The sequence below is a fragment of the Malania oleifera genome, chromosome 6, assembly GCF_029873635.1.
Source record: "Malania oleifera isolate guangnan ecotype guangnan chromosome 6, ASM2987363v1, whole genome shotgun sequence".
In the NCBI taxonomy this organism is placed as follows: domain Eukaryota; kingdom Viridiplantae; phylum Streptophyta; class Magnoliopsida; order Santalales; family Ximeniaceae; genus Malania; species Malania oleifera.
This window is the reverse complement of record NC_080422.1, coordinates 15,961,662-15,974,013: the sequence shown is the minus strand read 5'-3', so window position 1 is coordinate 15,974,013 and position 12,352 is coordinate 15,961,662. Positions and strand designations below refer to the sequence as shown.

At 36.7% G+C, this 12,352-nt stretch overlaps 1 protein-coding gene across 1 annotated transcript; it reads right to left on the bottom strand.

Moving 5' to 3' along the window:
• Positions 1–478: 478 nt before the first annotated feature.
• LOC131157432 (nuclear pore complex protein NUP50A-like) lies at positions 479–11,698 on the bottom strand. The gene is made up of 2 exons (XM_058111599.1): positions 11,348–11,698; positions 479–2,268 (listed from the first exon to the last, which is right to left on the bottom strand). Exon 2 carries the CDS (start codon positions 2,199–2,201, stop codon positions 789–791), a length of 1,413 nt encoding a protein of 470 aa, XP_057967582.1. The 5' UTR covers positions 2,202–2,268; positions 11,348–11,698; the 3' UTR covers positions 479–788.
• Between the last annotated feature and the right edge of the window lie 654 nt (positions 11,699–12,352).

The following is a 12,352-nucleotide window of genomic DNA, read 5'->3' as shown; positions in this document are numbered from 1 at the left end:
AACATTACATTTATAGCAATGTTTACTCTTACAAATAGAGTGATTATTTTGTAAAAATGCATATGATCAATAGAAAATTTTCCCCTTCTGCATTTTTATCATACCACAACCAAATCCCAACCATAGGTGGTGAGCTTCTAGTTAAGATACTGATAAATTTTGCTGGTCAGCAGACTCTCTGGGTGCCTGCAAACTGAAATGAACCCTATTGAAAAGTACCCAATTCAAATTGATAGGACCCAAATATAATGAGTTGCATCCGCAGCAGAGAGGACCACAGGCGCTCCAGCTGAGAAAGACCATGTCAAGAAAACACTTCTATGTATGCTTGATCAGCATCTAAAATGTCCGGGAAACAGAAGGACTTTGCCAGCAGAAGCTGATGGCATCAGTCAGTGACTGCTGCTTCAAATCAAATTTCTACCACTTCCTAAACCAGTGGGAGGTATTTTGATTAAAACAATCAGGGATGTTCATGGCATCTTTAATATGGGTTTCGTTGCCATTTTCATATATAACTTAATAATTAAAATATGGTTATAAAATATGTGAAATATTCAAAGTCTTAAGAACTATAAAATTATGCAGTGTGACCCCCAGGATTTAAGGAAGCTAGAACATTGGTCCATGACCAGAGTAAAGACAAAACAACAACAAATTGATGACTCTCCAACAGCCAGAAGCTCTCAGGTTCCCGAACTACCAAACTCTTGAACGTACATATTTTCAGCTCCCCAAAGGTGGCTTCCTGATAGAATAAAACTCGGTTTTACTGAGTTACACCTCACCTAGTCACTGGAAGCCTTCGGAGAATTTTCTGGCGTTTTTAAAGCAGTAGCCACTTCTTGTGTGTTGGAAGCAGTAGCTGTTTCTGGTGTCTTTGAATCCATGGTTGCCGCAGCTTCTGGCATCTCTGAAGCAGCAACTGATGCTGATTCTGGTGTCTTTGAAGCAGCAGGCACTTTATCTTTATGTGCCATAACAGCTGCCCGAAACTCTTCAACTATGGAGACATCCTTGAACTTCAAAGCAAATGTAGAAAAACCATCTTTCCCTTCACCTGTGCTATTCATGCATGTAAAAGTGATGCCCTTCTTGTCCATATTTGTGAGCTTCATATCTGGGTAAAGACTTGCATTCAAAATCAACCTGTAATTTCCCCTAGCTCTCATTACAAGCCTTGCTCTTTCTGTCCCACTTGTGGAGACATTAACCTTGAGTTCTCCCTTCCCTCGTTCCTTCCAGCTTCCGTCGATAAATTCATACAGCACAGAGTCAGCTTGGTAAACAGCTTTCTCATTCTCTTCCCCTGTCTCAACAGGAACTTCCCGCATTGATGGGAAACTACCCCCGTTCTTAGACACTATGGACACCCCTCTTGTGCCAAAGACGGACGAATTCCCATTATTGGGTAGACCAAAACCAAAAGAAGGATAAGGTTGTTCATTTTTTGATGGAGAACCAGAACTAGCACCCAATACAAACCCATCCTTAACAACAGTTGATCCAAAAGAGAAAGTTGAACCAGAAAACCCACTTCCAGCAAGACCTGTGAATGCATTTTGGCTGCTTGAAAGCTGTTGGAATGAACTAAACCTTGCTGTCTCCTCACTTGAATCTTTATCTTCACCAACATTTTCTTTTAGATCTTCTTTCTCAGTTTTATCAACCTCTGCTGCTTTTTCATCATCTGCCTCAGGACCAGCTGCTTCATTGACAATTTCACTGCTCTTCTCAGAACCAGCTGCCTCATTGACAGTTTCCCCGTTCTTTTCTGCAGCATTTTCCACACCTGCAGCAGATTCAGCCTCTGGCTCATCAGTCTTGTTTTCAGGCTGTTTATCATTCTCATCTTTCTGCTTGTCACACACGTTATTCTCTCCACCTAAAGCTTCTGAAACAGGTTTCTCACCAGCAGTATTTGCTTCAGGGGCAGTTTCAGCAGGAGTCACACTGGGTTCAGTAAGAGGGACCAAACGGATCCCAGCAAAAGGGTTGGAAGAGGGACCAGATGTGGTTTGCTGGCGACGAACTTTGACCATTCTTCTGGTTGCCAGCACCTCATTGCTAGCTTTCTTGAAAGTTCCAGTTTCTTGTTCAGAAGTATCTTCCTCATCATCAAGACCAGGGTTATCTCGAGAAAGTTCCCTTCCAGCTGCCCTCTTCTTTGAAGGTGGAAGGACATTTTCAGCGTCTGCCATTGTAAAAGCAAATTAACCACCTGATGCAAGTGAACTGACTCCTGAAGAAATGGGAAAAGGTTGACTGCTGCAGAAATCATCAAAAATAAATAACCAAATCAGTTGAAAAAACATAATTGAACAATTTTCTAGAAAATGATCCTGGAGAAATAGCTACCATATTTGGAGAAAATATAACAAAATGAACATAATGACTTGGGATTTGAAGGTGTTAAAATGAACTGCAACGATAGAAGATGGAAGATCAAAGCCAAAAAAAAAGAAAGGCCTTATAAGTTGTCCAGTAAGATAACTAAAGAATAAAACAAGTATGCAACTTAAAAAAATGAAAATCACAAATTTTTCCCATTCATTGGAATTGTTCACATAAGAATTTAGTTAATTAACACAGATGCAAGCAGATGAACAAGCAAATACAGAACGCAGTCATGATGCGGCAACAAATTATTCACACCAGCCTCCAAATTCTTTGAGCCTGAAAGAAAAGACAGGTGACACCAATAATAGCATGTAATAAGAATCTGAAAATGCAAATACATGTGGAGCGCCAACAACTAAAATCATTTCTATTAAGTCCTATAGTATTTTCCAATAAGCTCTAGAAAGATTTGAAGATTCAATATTATGCATCAAGCAAAGGATTTTGATTAAACCATCAATGTTCCTGCAACAAAGAATCCAAGACGAAGTGGTGCAAGCTAGAACTTTTTAGTCACTCTCACAAAGCAGGGTCAACTCACTCACTGAGGCTTGCATAATTGATCTCACAGGCAGATGTTTTAAGCGAAGGAATCAAGTAAAAATTTAGCAATATTTAGCCCTTGAAACACTTATTAAAAGGAAGGCCTTCTGCCCCTGTTTCAAATGTTTTAAAAATTAAGTAATTTTTCAAAAAAATACTTAAAAAGTACTTGTGTCAATATATCATCTTCAATGAGGCTCAAAAATCTGAATCAGGTATAAAAATCATATTAATTTGGTCCCTTGTATTCAAATTATACTGTGAGTAAAAAGCAGTAGGACTAAGAATTATATGGCACAGTTTAACCAGTCCTTAGAATGGTCATTCTAAAATTTCAACCCACATAAACTCCATGAGACTTGAAAAAAGGGATTATCAGTTTCAGTTTGAAACCAGAACTATACACATAACGTCTGTAACAAAGCCATCATTCCTGAATATGCTCATGTGAGCGAAGGTGATCCATTTTGGGTACTGGAGGTACAGGAAAAGCTCTCTGAGAAGAATCTCTTTCTTTTTCCCATGAATGGACAAGTAAAAATATGCACTTCAAATTGCAGACCTCAACACCCTGCTGCTCATGGTGTTCCATGATCAGTATGGGAAATGAACAGTGGTGCAGAATGTGAGGAACAATATATTAGATCACTCCAGTGCACACAAAGCTGCTGATGCAGAGTTGGCTCCTATGCCATTTGTTATGTCCTGCTTGGTCCCTACATGTGTGTTCATGCATATACATGGTCATTTGGACGGCTAAGAAGTAAGCATGTCTGCCACATGCTCACTAATTAAGAACCACGAATCTCTATCTCACGGCAAGCATTGACTCAATGCTAAAGGTGTTACATGCAAACATGAAGGTCAAGGTCCACCTTTCCAAGCATGTGGGTAAGATTTCATTACTCCGTACATCTTACCCTCTCAAATGGCAAGAGAGCCTTGTGTAGGCATTGCATCTCTCTCTAATAAGCCCCTTTGAACCCCCTTTGCTGGCTTTCAGCTGGCATAAACTCTTAAAGATCTCTCTCCCATCCTATGGTGGACAGATTTTCTTGGATTTCATAGCTGAAATAAAGTGAAAAACAGCTTCATTTGAGAGGGACTGCACTTGAGGGGAAACTCAAGGAAGCTGGTGATCCCATTAAACCACCATCAAGCTTCATGGAAACAGCCTATCCAAATGTAGGCTAAGGCTGCATTAGCCTGCATATGTAACACCTTCCCCAGACTCTTAACTCATTGAAACAGCCTCTTCTAACGTAGATGTAAGGCTGCGCATATCATGGCTTCACCAGACCCTGATATGGCTTAGGAACTTTGTGCATTGGTTTGGTTGCCTACCATTTTAATACTTTTTAATTTTTAATTTTTTTATCATTTTTAGCTTTATAAAAAATTATCCTAAACCAAACAATTGCATATACCTAATTGTATTCACTCAAAGTTAAAAGGATTCCCTGTCTACCCTCCTTGTCAAATTTGGAAGAAACTTTCCTCATAGCAGGGTGGAAGTAGTCAAACCAAAAGCAACCATTACATGCTGTCAAATAGTAAGTGAGCTGCATATTAAAGAAAATCAATCTGCCACATCAGCATATGAAGTTAGTCATAACGGACTAGAAAGAATAAGATGTTATGGATGGGACAAAGAAAAAAGATTATTTGGTGGACATATATGTGTAGGCGCAGAGGCAAATTTAATATGCTCTCCCTCTCTATTGTATGGGGGAATGGCAAGTCAAGTGATTTTTTATACAACTCAATATGATTCATTTTTAAACATGCTTCAGTTTCATCATATTATATTAATAACAATAACAATCCTTAAGTCCCACTAAGAGGGCTCACTAATATTTTATAATGAAGAATTTTTTTTCCTTAATTCTGGCAGACAAAACACAACTGTTATTTCAAGTTTCCTCAAACAAACACTGCAGTAATGTAGTTCCCATTTCTGACCCTCATTAAACTTACTAAATTTAAAAGGGTAAGTAAACAAACACCTCTTGATTTTTAAACTGTTGTAAGGACCTTTGCTGCAGTTCAATGCAACAATGGCTGTGCAGGAGAAAAAAATGCAGCCTTCAATCTAGAAGAGATAAAAACAAGATTAGTTGAACAAATTAAGGTAGTGATTAGCAACCCCACAATTTCGGGGTGATTCTTCTAAGCATGACAAGGGATGACTCAGAAATGGGATGGTTGACGCCCACTAGTGGGTAAGTTGTCAATTCTGGGAGGTCAGAAGGACACATAAAGGGCAATGCGCACGCATAGATCTAGAATCCAAATTGTTGATGAAGGTATTGGAAACAAAAAAATTAACACAAAGAATAAATAAGCTTAACACTCCTCATGCTACTATTTTTTTAAAAAATTAACAGTTGGGTAAGGGAATTTTCAACATTATTTTCAGGCACTTCTCAATGCATATGCGGGCGTGCATTGCTTAACTTTCTCCTCATTTGTATGACAACCAGTTTTAAGCACACATAACCACCTCAAAGCAACTTTGAAATGAGCTGGCTAAAGCGAGCATGGTTATGCTGCAGCAGCAACGAAGGTTCAGTTCAGAAAGAAACAGAGTTCTACAAAGGTTCCATGTATGAACTACAGATTCTTAGTTCCAGTCTGGGGTCGTCCATCGCTATGGCAGGCTCATTTTTCTAAAGCATAATTAAATTGTACAAAAAAAAAATTGCAACAAAGGTTCAGTTCAGAAAGAAACAGAGTTCTACAAAGGTTCCATGTATGAACTACAGATTCTTAGTTCCAGTCTGGGGATGTCCATTGCTATGGCAGGCTCATTTTTCTAAAGCATAATTAAATTGTACAAAAAAAAAAATTACAGCAAAAAAGTATTTTATTAATAGGAAGAGAATTTACACAATGGAGCACATATCCTAAAAAAAGGATTGGAACTATCCAGAAGAAAACAACTAAAAAATACCAAAAAATAAAAAAATCAGCATTCCAAAATGTTCCTCCAATCTCTATGCAACTCATGGAAACTAATTCCTCTGGAAAAAACCAAGCCAGTGAACCACAGTGAGGCCAAATACTGAATTTTTTTCCCAAAGCCTTGGAAAGAAACAGTTAACAATTCACCAACCAAAGAAGGGCAAACCCAGCCCTCTCCAGAAATACAAAAAAACATATTTCAAATCCTCCAAGAAAATTCACAAAGCAAAAGAAGATGAGAAGCTGTCTCAGAATTTTTGTAACAGAGCACACATACATCGGGGTAGAGAGCATTCAAAGGTCCCCTAATTTGCAGCAAGTTATTTGTATTAATTTTATTAAGCAAAACCAACCAAGTGAAATCCTTAATTATTGGAGGAGCCTTAGCCACTGGATTGAATCAAGAATTAAAAAAATATATATTTACATAAAAACACTCCCTACTGATCCAAAGACCAAGACTGAACATCCGTCCCAGCTGAAAGATTACTCTCATTCAATAAAAATAACAAAAATATACAGCTCTACCAACTCCCCATCATTAAGAGGTCTCCAAAAATGGAGATTCTAGGAAACCAATGGACTAATCCTATCCCCAACAAAGAAAGATATAACTCTATTTTGCTCGGACCTCAGTCGACAAAGACAAGGGAATGAATTGGATAAGGATGAATTACCCAACCAATGGTCTTTCCAAAAACGGATCTGAGAACCCCTCCCCACCTCAAGTTTAGTGTAACAAATGAAAGAAGGATAAACTAAGAGAAGGACCTCCACGGACTCCCCAAAGAACATCTTAAACTAACATATGTATCCCACCCATTCTCACCCAACACAAACTTACTACTTATTACCCTATGCCAAAGGGACAATTCTTCTAGAGGGAAGCATCATAGCCATTTAGCTAAACTGTTTTAAGACATCAACTTCCCTAGCCCCAACCCTCCCCCCTCCTTTTTTGATCTACAAACCTCACCCCAGCTTAACTAAGGTGGTCCCTGTGGATCCCCCCCCCACAAAAGACCACAGAAAGTCTCTCAGGATTCTCTTGAGCTTGCTAGCAATCCCCCTCAGAATACTAAATACAAACAAGAAATACAATGGAATGCTTGAAAGGCAAGCCTAGATCAAGGTTATTCAACCACCTAAAGAGAAGAGAGCCCCATTCCAATCATTTAACCTCTTAGTCACCCTTTCCACTACCGGATTCCAAAAATCCACTACCCTAGGATTACCCCTAAAGGGGGCCCCTAAGTAGGTCATAGGCCAATCCAAAATGCCACACCCCACCTTAGGGGCCCTTTCCCTCACTTGCTCCAGGGCACATTAAAAGTTGGTAATACACTCCCCATACTAATTTTAAGGTCTGACACCCTCTCAAAGAATTTGAACTTTGAAGATTGCTCAAAATTCTTCTAAAGGGAGGGCTATGATCATCAAGAAAGAAAATGGTATTGTCAGCAAACTGAAGATGAGAAAACATCAATCCTTCTCTCCCTACTTCTAGACCTTTAACCAACTCCCTCTCCACAGGCCCATCCACCATCCTGCTCAACACATTAACTGCAAGGACAAATAGAAGGGATAAAGGTCACCTTGACTAATACCCCTAGAAGCTCTAAACCAAGATTTCAGATCAGCATTAACAATCACCAAGAACCACACATTAGACAAGCAGCCCCTAATCCACCAATGCCAACGCTCGCCAAAACCCTTCCTCTTAAGGACTTTACCCAAGAAGCTCTCTATCACAGGCTTTCTCGAAATCTACTTTAAAGACAAACCCCTCTTCTTATTCCTACAAACATTCTCCACCACCTCATTGGCCACCATCCACTATTTGCCTCCCCCGATGACCGCACTCTAGGCAGTAGAAATTCTATCCACAAGTACCTCACTAATCCTATTAGCTAAAGACTTTAGTGATAATTTTACAAACACTACAAACAAGTCTAATGGGTCCAAAATACTCCACCTTAATAGATCTTTGACTTTTTAGGCACCAGGGCAATAAAAGAGTAATCAATGCTTTTGCCCAAAATTCCATTCAAAAAGAATTCAATAAAAACTTTCAACAAATCGACCTTAACAACCTCCCAACAATCTTGAAAAAAAAGCTACGTTAAACCCACCGGGCCCTTGGCCTTATCCCTATCCATACAAAAAACCACCCACTTCACTTCCTCTTCAAAGGGTCTCTCTAACCAACTCTTTTGATCAACAGAAATAGGATTTCAATCCAACTCCTCTAACATCAATCTACAATATTCCTCCTTCAAATACAAGTTCTAAAAGAAGCTGGTAATAGCGGAGGCAATCTAACCTTGATCACTTGTGACTACCCTCCCCCTACATCTAACTCCCAAATCAAATTGTACAAAAATTGTTTAATCAAAGCACGTAATTCAAGACGCATAATATAGAAGAAAAAGTTTCATGTCTTCCCCAAGAGAGAGCACAAAATCGACACGACAAAAGGAGGAATTCCCATGCATTCTGAATTTTAAACTTCAGCTAAAAACAACAACAACAACAAAAATATTCAAATCAAGATCGAAACTAGATTTGAACTCAATCCATCACCATGCAATGTGGCAAGCCTTACCATCTAAAGTAGGTGACATCTTGATGCTCACGATGAATTGGATGCAGATTATATAACACCATTATTATCCTTTGGAATCAAATTACATTAATGACCCATATTTAAAGTGGATTCAATTATTCAACCTCAGTAAAATTACTGTTCAGACTCAAATTGAGTTAATAATAAAGAGAGAACCAAAATGGATCTAGCAAGGGAAACAGTATAACATAAGGTAACTTAATAAAATAGTGTGAAAATAATAGAAATCTAGTTAGAAAGTTTTTGCATTAATATTTAATATGATTATATCATTTCTTCAAAAAGGAACTTTCCCTTGATAAAAAATTAAAATTACAATTACAATTAAAAAAAAACAAAAACACCAACCATTACATAGTTTCTAAATCATCATTTTTCCTAAGCAGCTTGTTTCTTGTAAATATACAGGCTTCCAATTTATTTAGGGGACAACTATTCACACTCAAATACTCTCATTTCAACAATTATTCCAAATTTCCTATTTCATTAGAAACATACGATATCATAAGGCACTAGACTCTATACATATGCCAATTTTATCCAACAGCCCACACAGTAGCCACCAAAACCCCAAACAAAAGAAACGCACATAAGCACATGTTTGGAAGATTTGACATTCTTCTTGTGCACGGACAGCAATTCAAGATAACCTATTTATCACTGACAAGGTGAAGTCATCAAACTAACCTTCACTACCATCAAACTAAAACTAACTTCAGCAGAACCGATGAATGCCTCATTCTTGACTAGTGAAGACCTTACTTCAAGTTGAATGAGACAATTAGGGTTCATAAAATTTCATCTTTTATGGAGATCACACCAGTATCATTGACAAATCATCATCCCAACTCAAAAAATATATCATCATCGTTCAGTTACGGCTAATAGCAGTGTAACCAACAACCATTCATATTGTGACCTTATGCGTCTCTTAACCACTCCTATGATGTCAAGTGTCAACAATGAAGAGAACAAAAAAACAAAAAGAACATGATACTCAAAATAAATAGAACAGAAAACAAAGTAGAACTTCTAGAAACATCTTCAAATTTGTTCACATAATTGTACAACACTCCTCACAACTCAAGCTCTTCTTCAGTTAAAACATTTATTATTAAAAAAAAATCCTTCTAATAAAACAGCAACAAGATCAACATCAACCAATCCTTACATCACCCAACATCACCAATATCAGTTCAGCTATATGATTCTCTTCCGCCATCATACTAAACCCAGTTAGTAACAGGTTTCCATGGTGAGGCTCATCAAGTCAACAGCTGGCCCAAAAAAAGGGCCAAAAAAAATTTCTCAACGTGTTAATAAGATGTGTCTTATTATTGGGATACACATCTTTTACATGTCAGCATAAAACCTACAACATTCGAAAGCATTCTCACCACAAGTTCCCCAAAAACAGCTTATAAAGGAGACAAACAGTTAACTTTTGAGTTTGGATTCCACCACCTACTCCACTAAAGCCCAAAACCCTCCACCCTCAATATCCACAGCTTGAACCTAAACTACACAAAACACTACATCCTAATGCTGATTTTGGCCATATTGGATGGGACGCATATTGAAACTGATCCCAATGGGGGGAAAAGGGATGAAAGGACCTACTAATCATTGCATGAGATAAATTGGCAGACTGATTCCTCAAATCCAAAATGAGTGAGGTTTTCTTTTTATAGAAAAGAAATATTAAATTATAGATCATTTTATTTCAAACAACATTAACCATGGAGGCTATAGTAGCACGAAGGATAGGTATTAACCTTTACACATCTAAATTATGGCACAGGAACACAACTGACTAACCATCAGTGTGATAATTTTACTCACTGTACAACTCAGGGCAAACGGTGCATATATAAAATATCATGTCAACCAAGGATCCATCACCAGTCACACCGATGAATTTTTCTATATTAGCCTTGTTACCCATTTTTATCTCTACCACAGCACATCCCAAAGTCATCAGGTTATCCACATGGAAGTAGCAAAAAAAATTGCCTAATACAAAGCCACTCAATAGAGAGATCAAAATGAATAAGAGAAACCATTAAACTAAAGTAATTATAATCACAAAATAAAAGTGAAGAAATTTACACAAGCCAGATACAAACAAGACACACATTAAGGCAAATGCAGATCTATCCACCAAGTTGAAATCAAGTTTTAAAAATACAGAGGAAAGCACCAACAAGAAACCTCATCAATTCTTGGACACCAATAAAATACAGGAAACTAAAATCTGCGACACTTTTCCTTAGCTGAAAAGGAGCAGAAATAATAAGAAAAAAAAAAATCAAACAAAATTTAGATTAACGCATTCTTCCTACATAAATACAAACGCAGTAAGCATATTCAGATGCGCAATATGCGCAGATGAGCAAGCAAGAAAAGCTTACATTTTCCTTGTTGCTAAAATAATTTATAAATACATCAGGAACCACAGTGGCATTAGTTTTTCCAAACGAGTTTATCTGAAATAAAATCCTCAACCTTAAATAATTAAAAAAAAAAAAAGAGTAAAAATAATAATTAAAATTTGTCAAGGAGACACTGCATAGAATCTCCATGTATGAGAACAGGAACGCCAATACAACAATTGGTTCATCCAAAAAGACATAAATTAAAATAAAAAAATTGGGTCGAGAATGGTATCAGATATGAACAAATCTACAAGATTCTGCACCATTCAGCGACCAAAACAAACAAAACTACAATATCTCAAAGAACAACTGAAACATAAAGAAATAAGGAATCCATTCAAAGAAGAACTAAATTCACCAGCACGGATTTGGGGCTTACCCAAAATCAAAGCGTAGAAGTAAAATCCCTGTTTAGAGAGAGAGACCAGCTGAAAAATGGGTTCTGCTTTTTGATTTTTAAATTGTTCTGTCCTTCGAAGAGGGAGGATTGAACCTTGAGAGGGAAGAGGCGAGGGTTTTGCGTTTGGCTCGATGGCTGAAGGGCCAAATTTCAATGTCTAAAGTATTTCCCACTGTGGATGAAGATGAAGAAAGCTTTGCATCTTAGGGTTTTTTAGCGTTCGAACTTCGAATGATAAAAATCATAAAATATCACTGCAAGGTGAAATGCGGAATGTTGTGGACCTAAGGCCACGTTTGGAACGACAGATTCTTGACCATGAAAATGAAAACAGATTTTTAGAAGATAATGAGTTTTGTTAGGAGGAGAAATTTTTGACTTTATTACATGTGTGTATTGGGTACATCACCATTATAAATTTAGTATATTTTATATATTTTTTATTGTTTTTTATTTACAAGGATCAAAGTGAAATATGTTTATTTACAAAGTATTCTGACTCGATTTACCCCTAATTTGATTTGACTCAATTTTCTTCAAATTCAAATCAAGTTTGAACCATTCAAATATTTTAACAATTGAATTCAAGTTCAATAATAATACTCGAATTGAGTTTCAAGTCTAATCAAATTTTTATATTTTATTATTTTTATATTATATAAGTCATATAATATATATTTTATAAGTATATTTAATATTATAGGTACATTACATATATTTATACATGTATCTAATTTTAATTTACAATCAAGTTGAGCTCAAATTGTAATTTACATTTGGGAGCATGAATTATAATTTTGAATTTAATTTTTTATAAATTTGGATAAAATATAATATAAAATTATATCATATTTCTTTCAATTCATAAAAATTAAAGTCAAAATCTAGTAAGTTATGCTCTCAAATACTACCTTATATAATTTTAATAATATTTAAACAAGAATTCATTGTCATAATTGATTATATAATTTAAAGTATAAATAC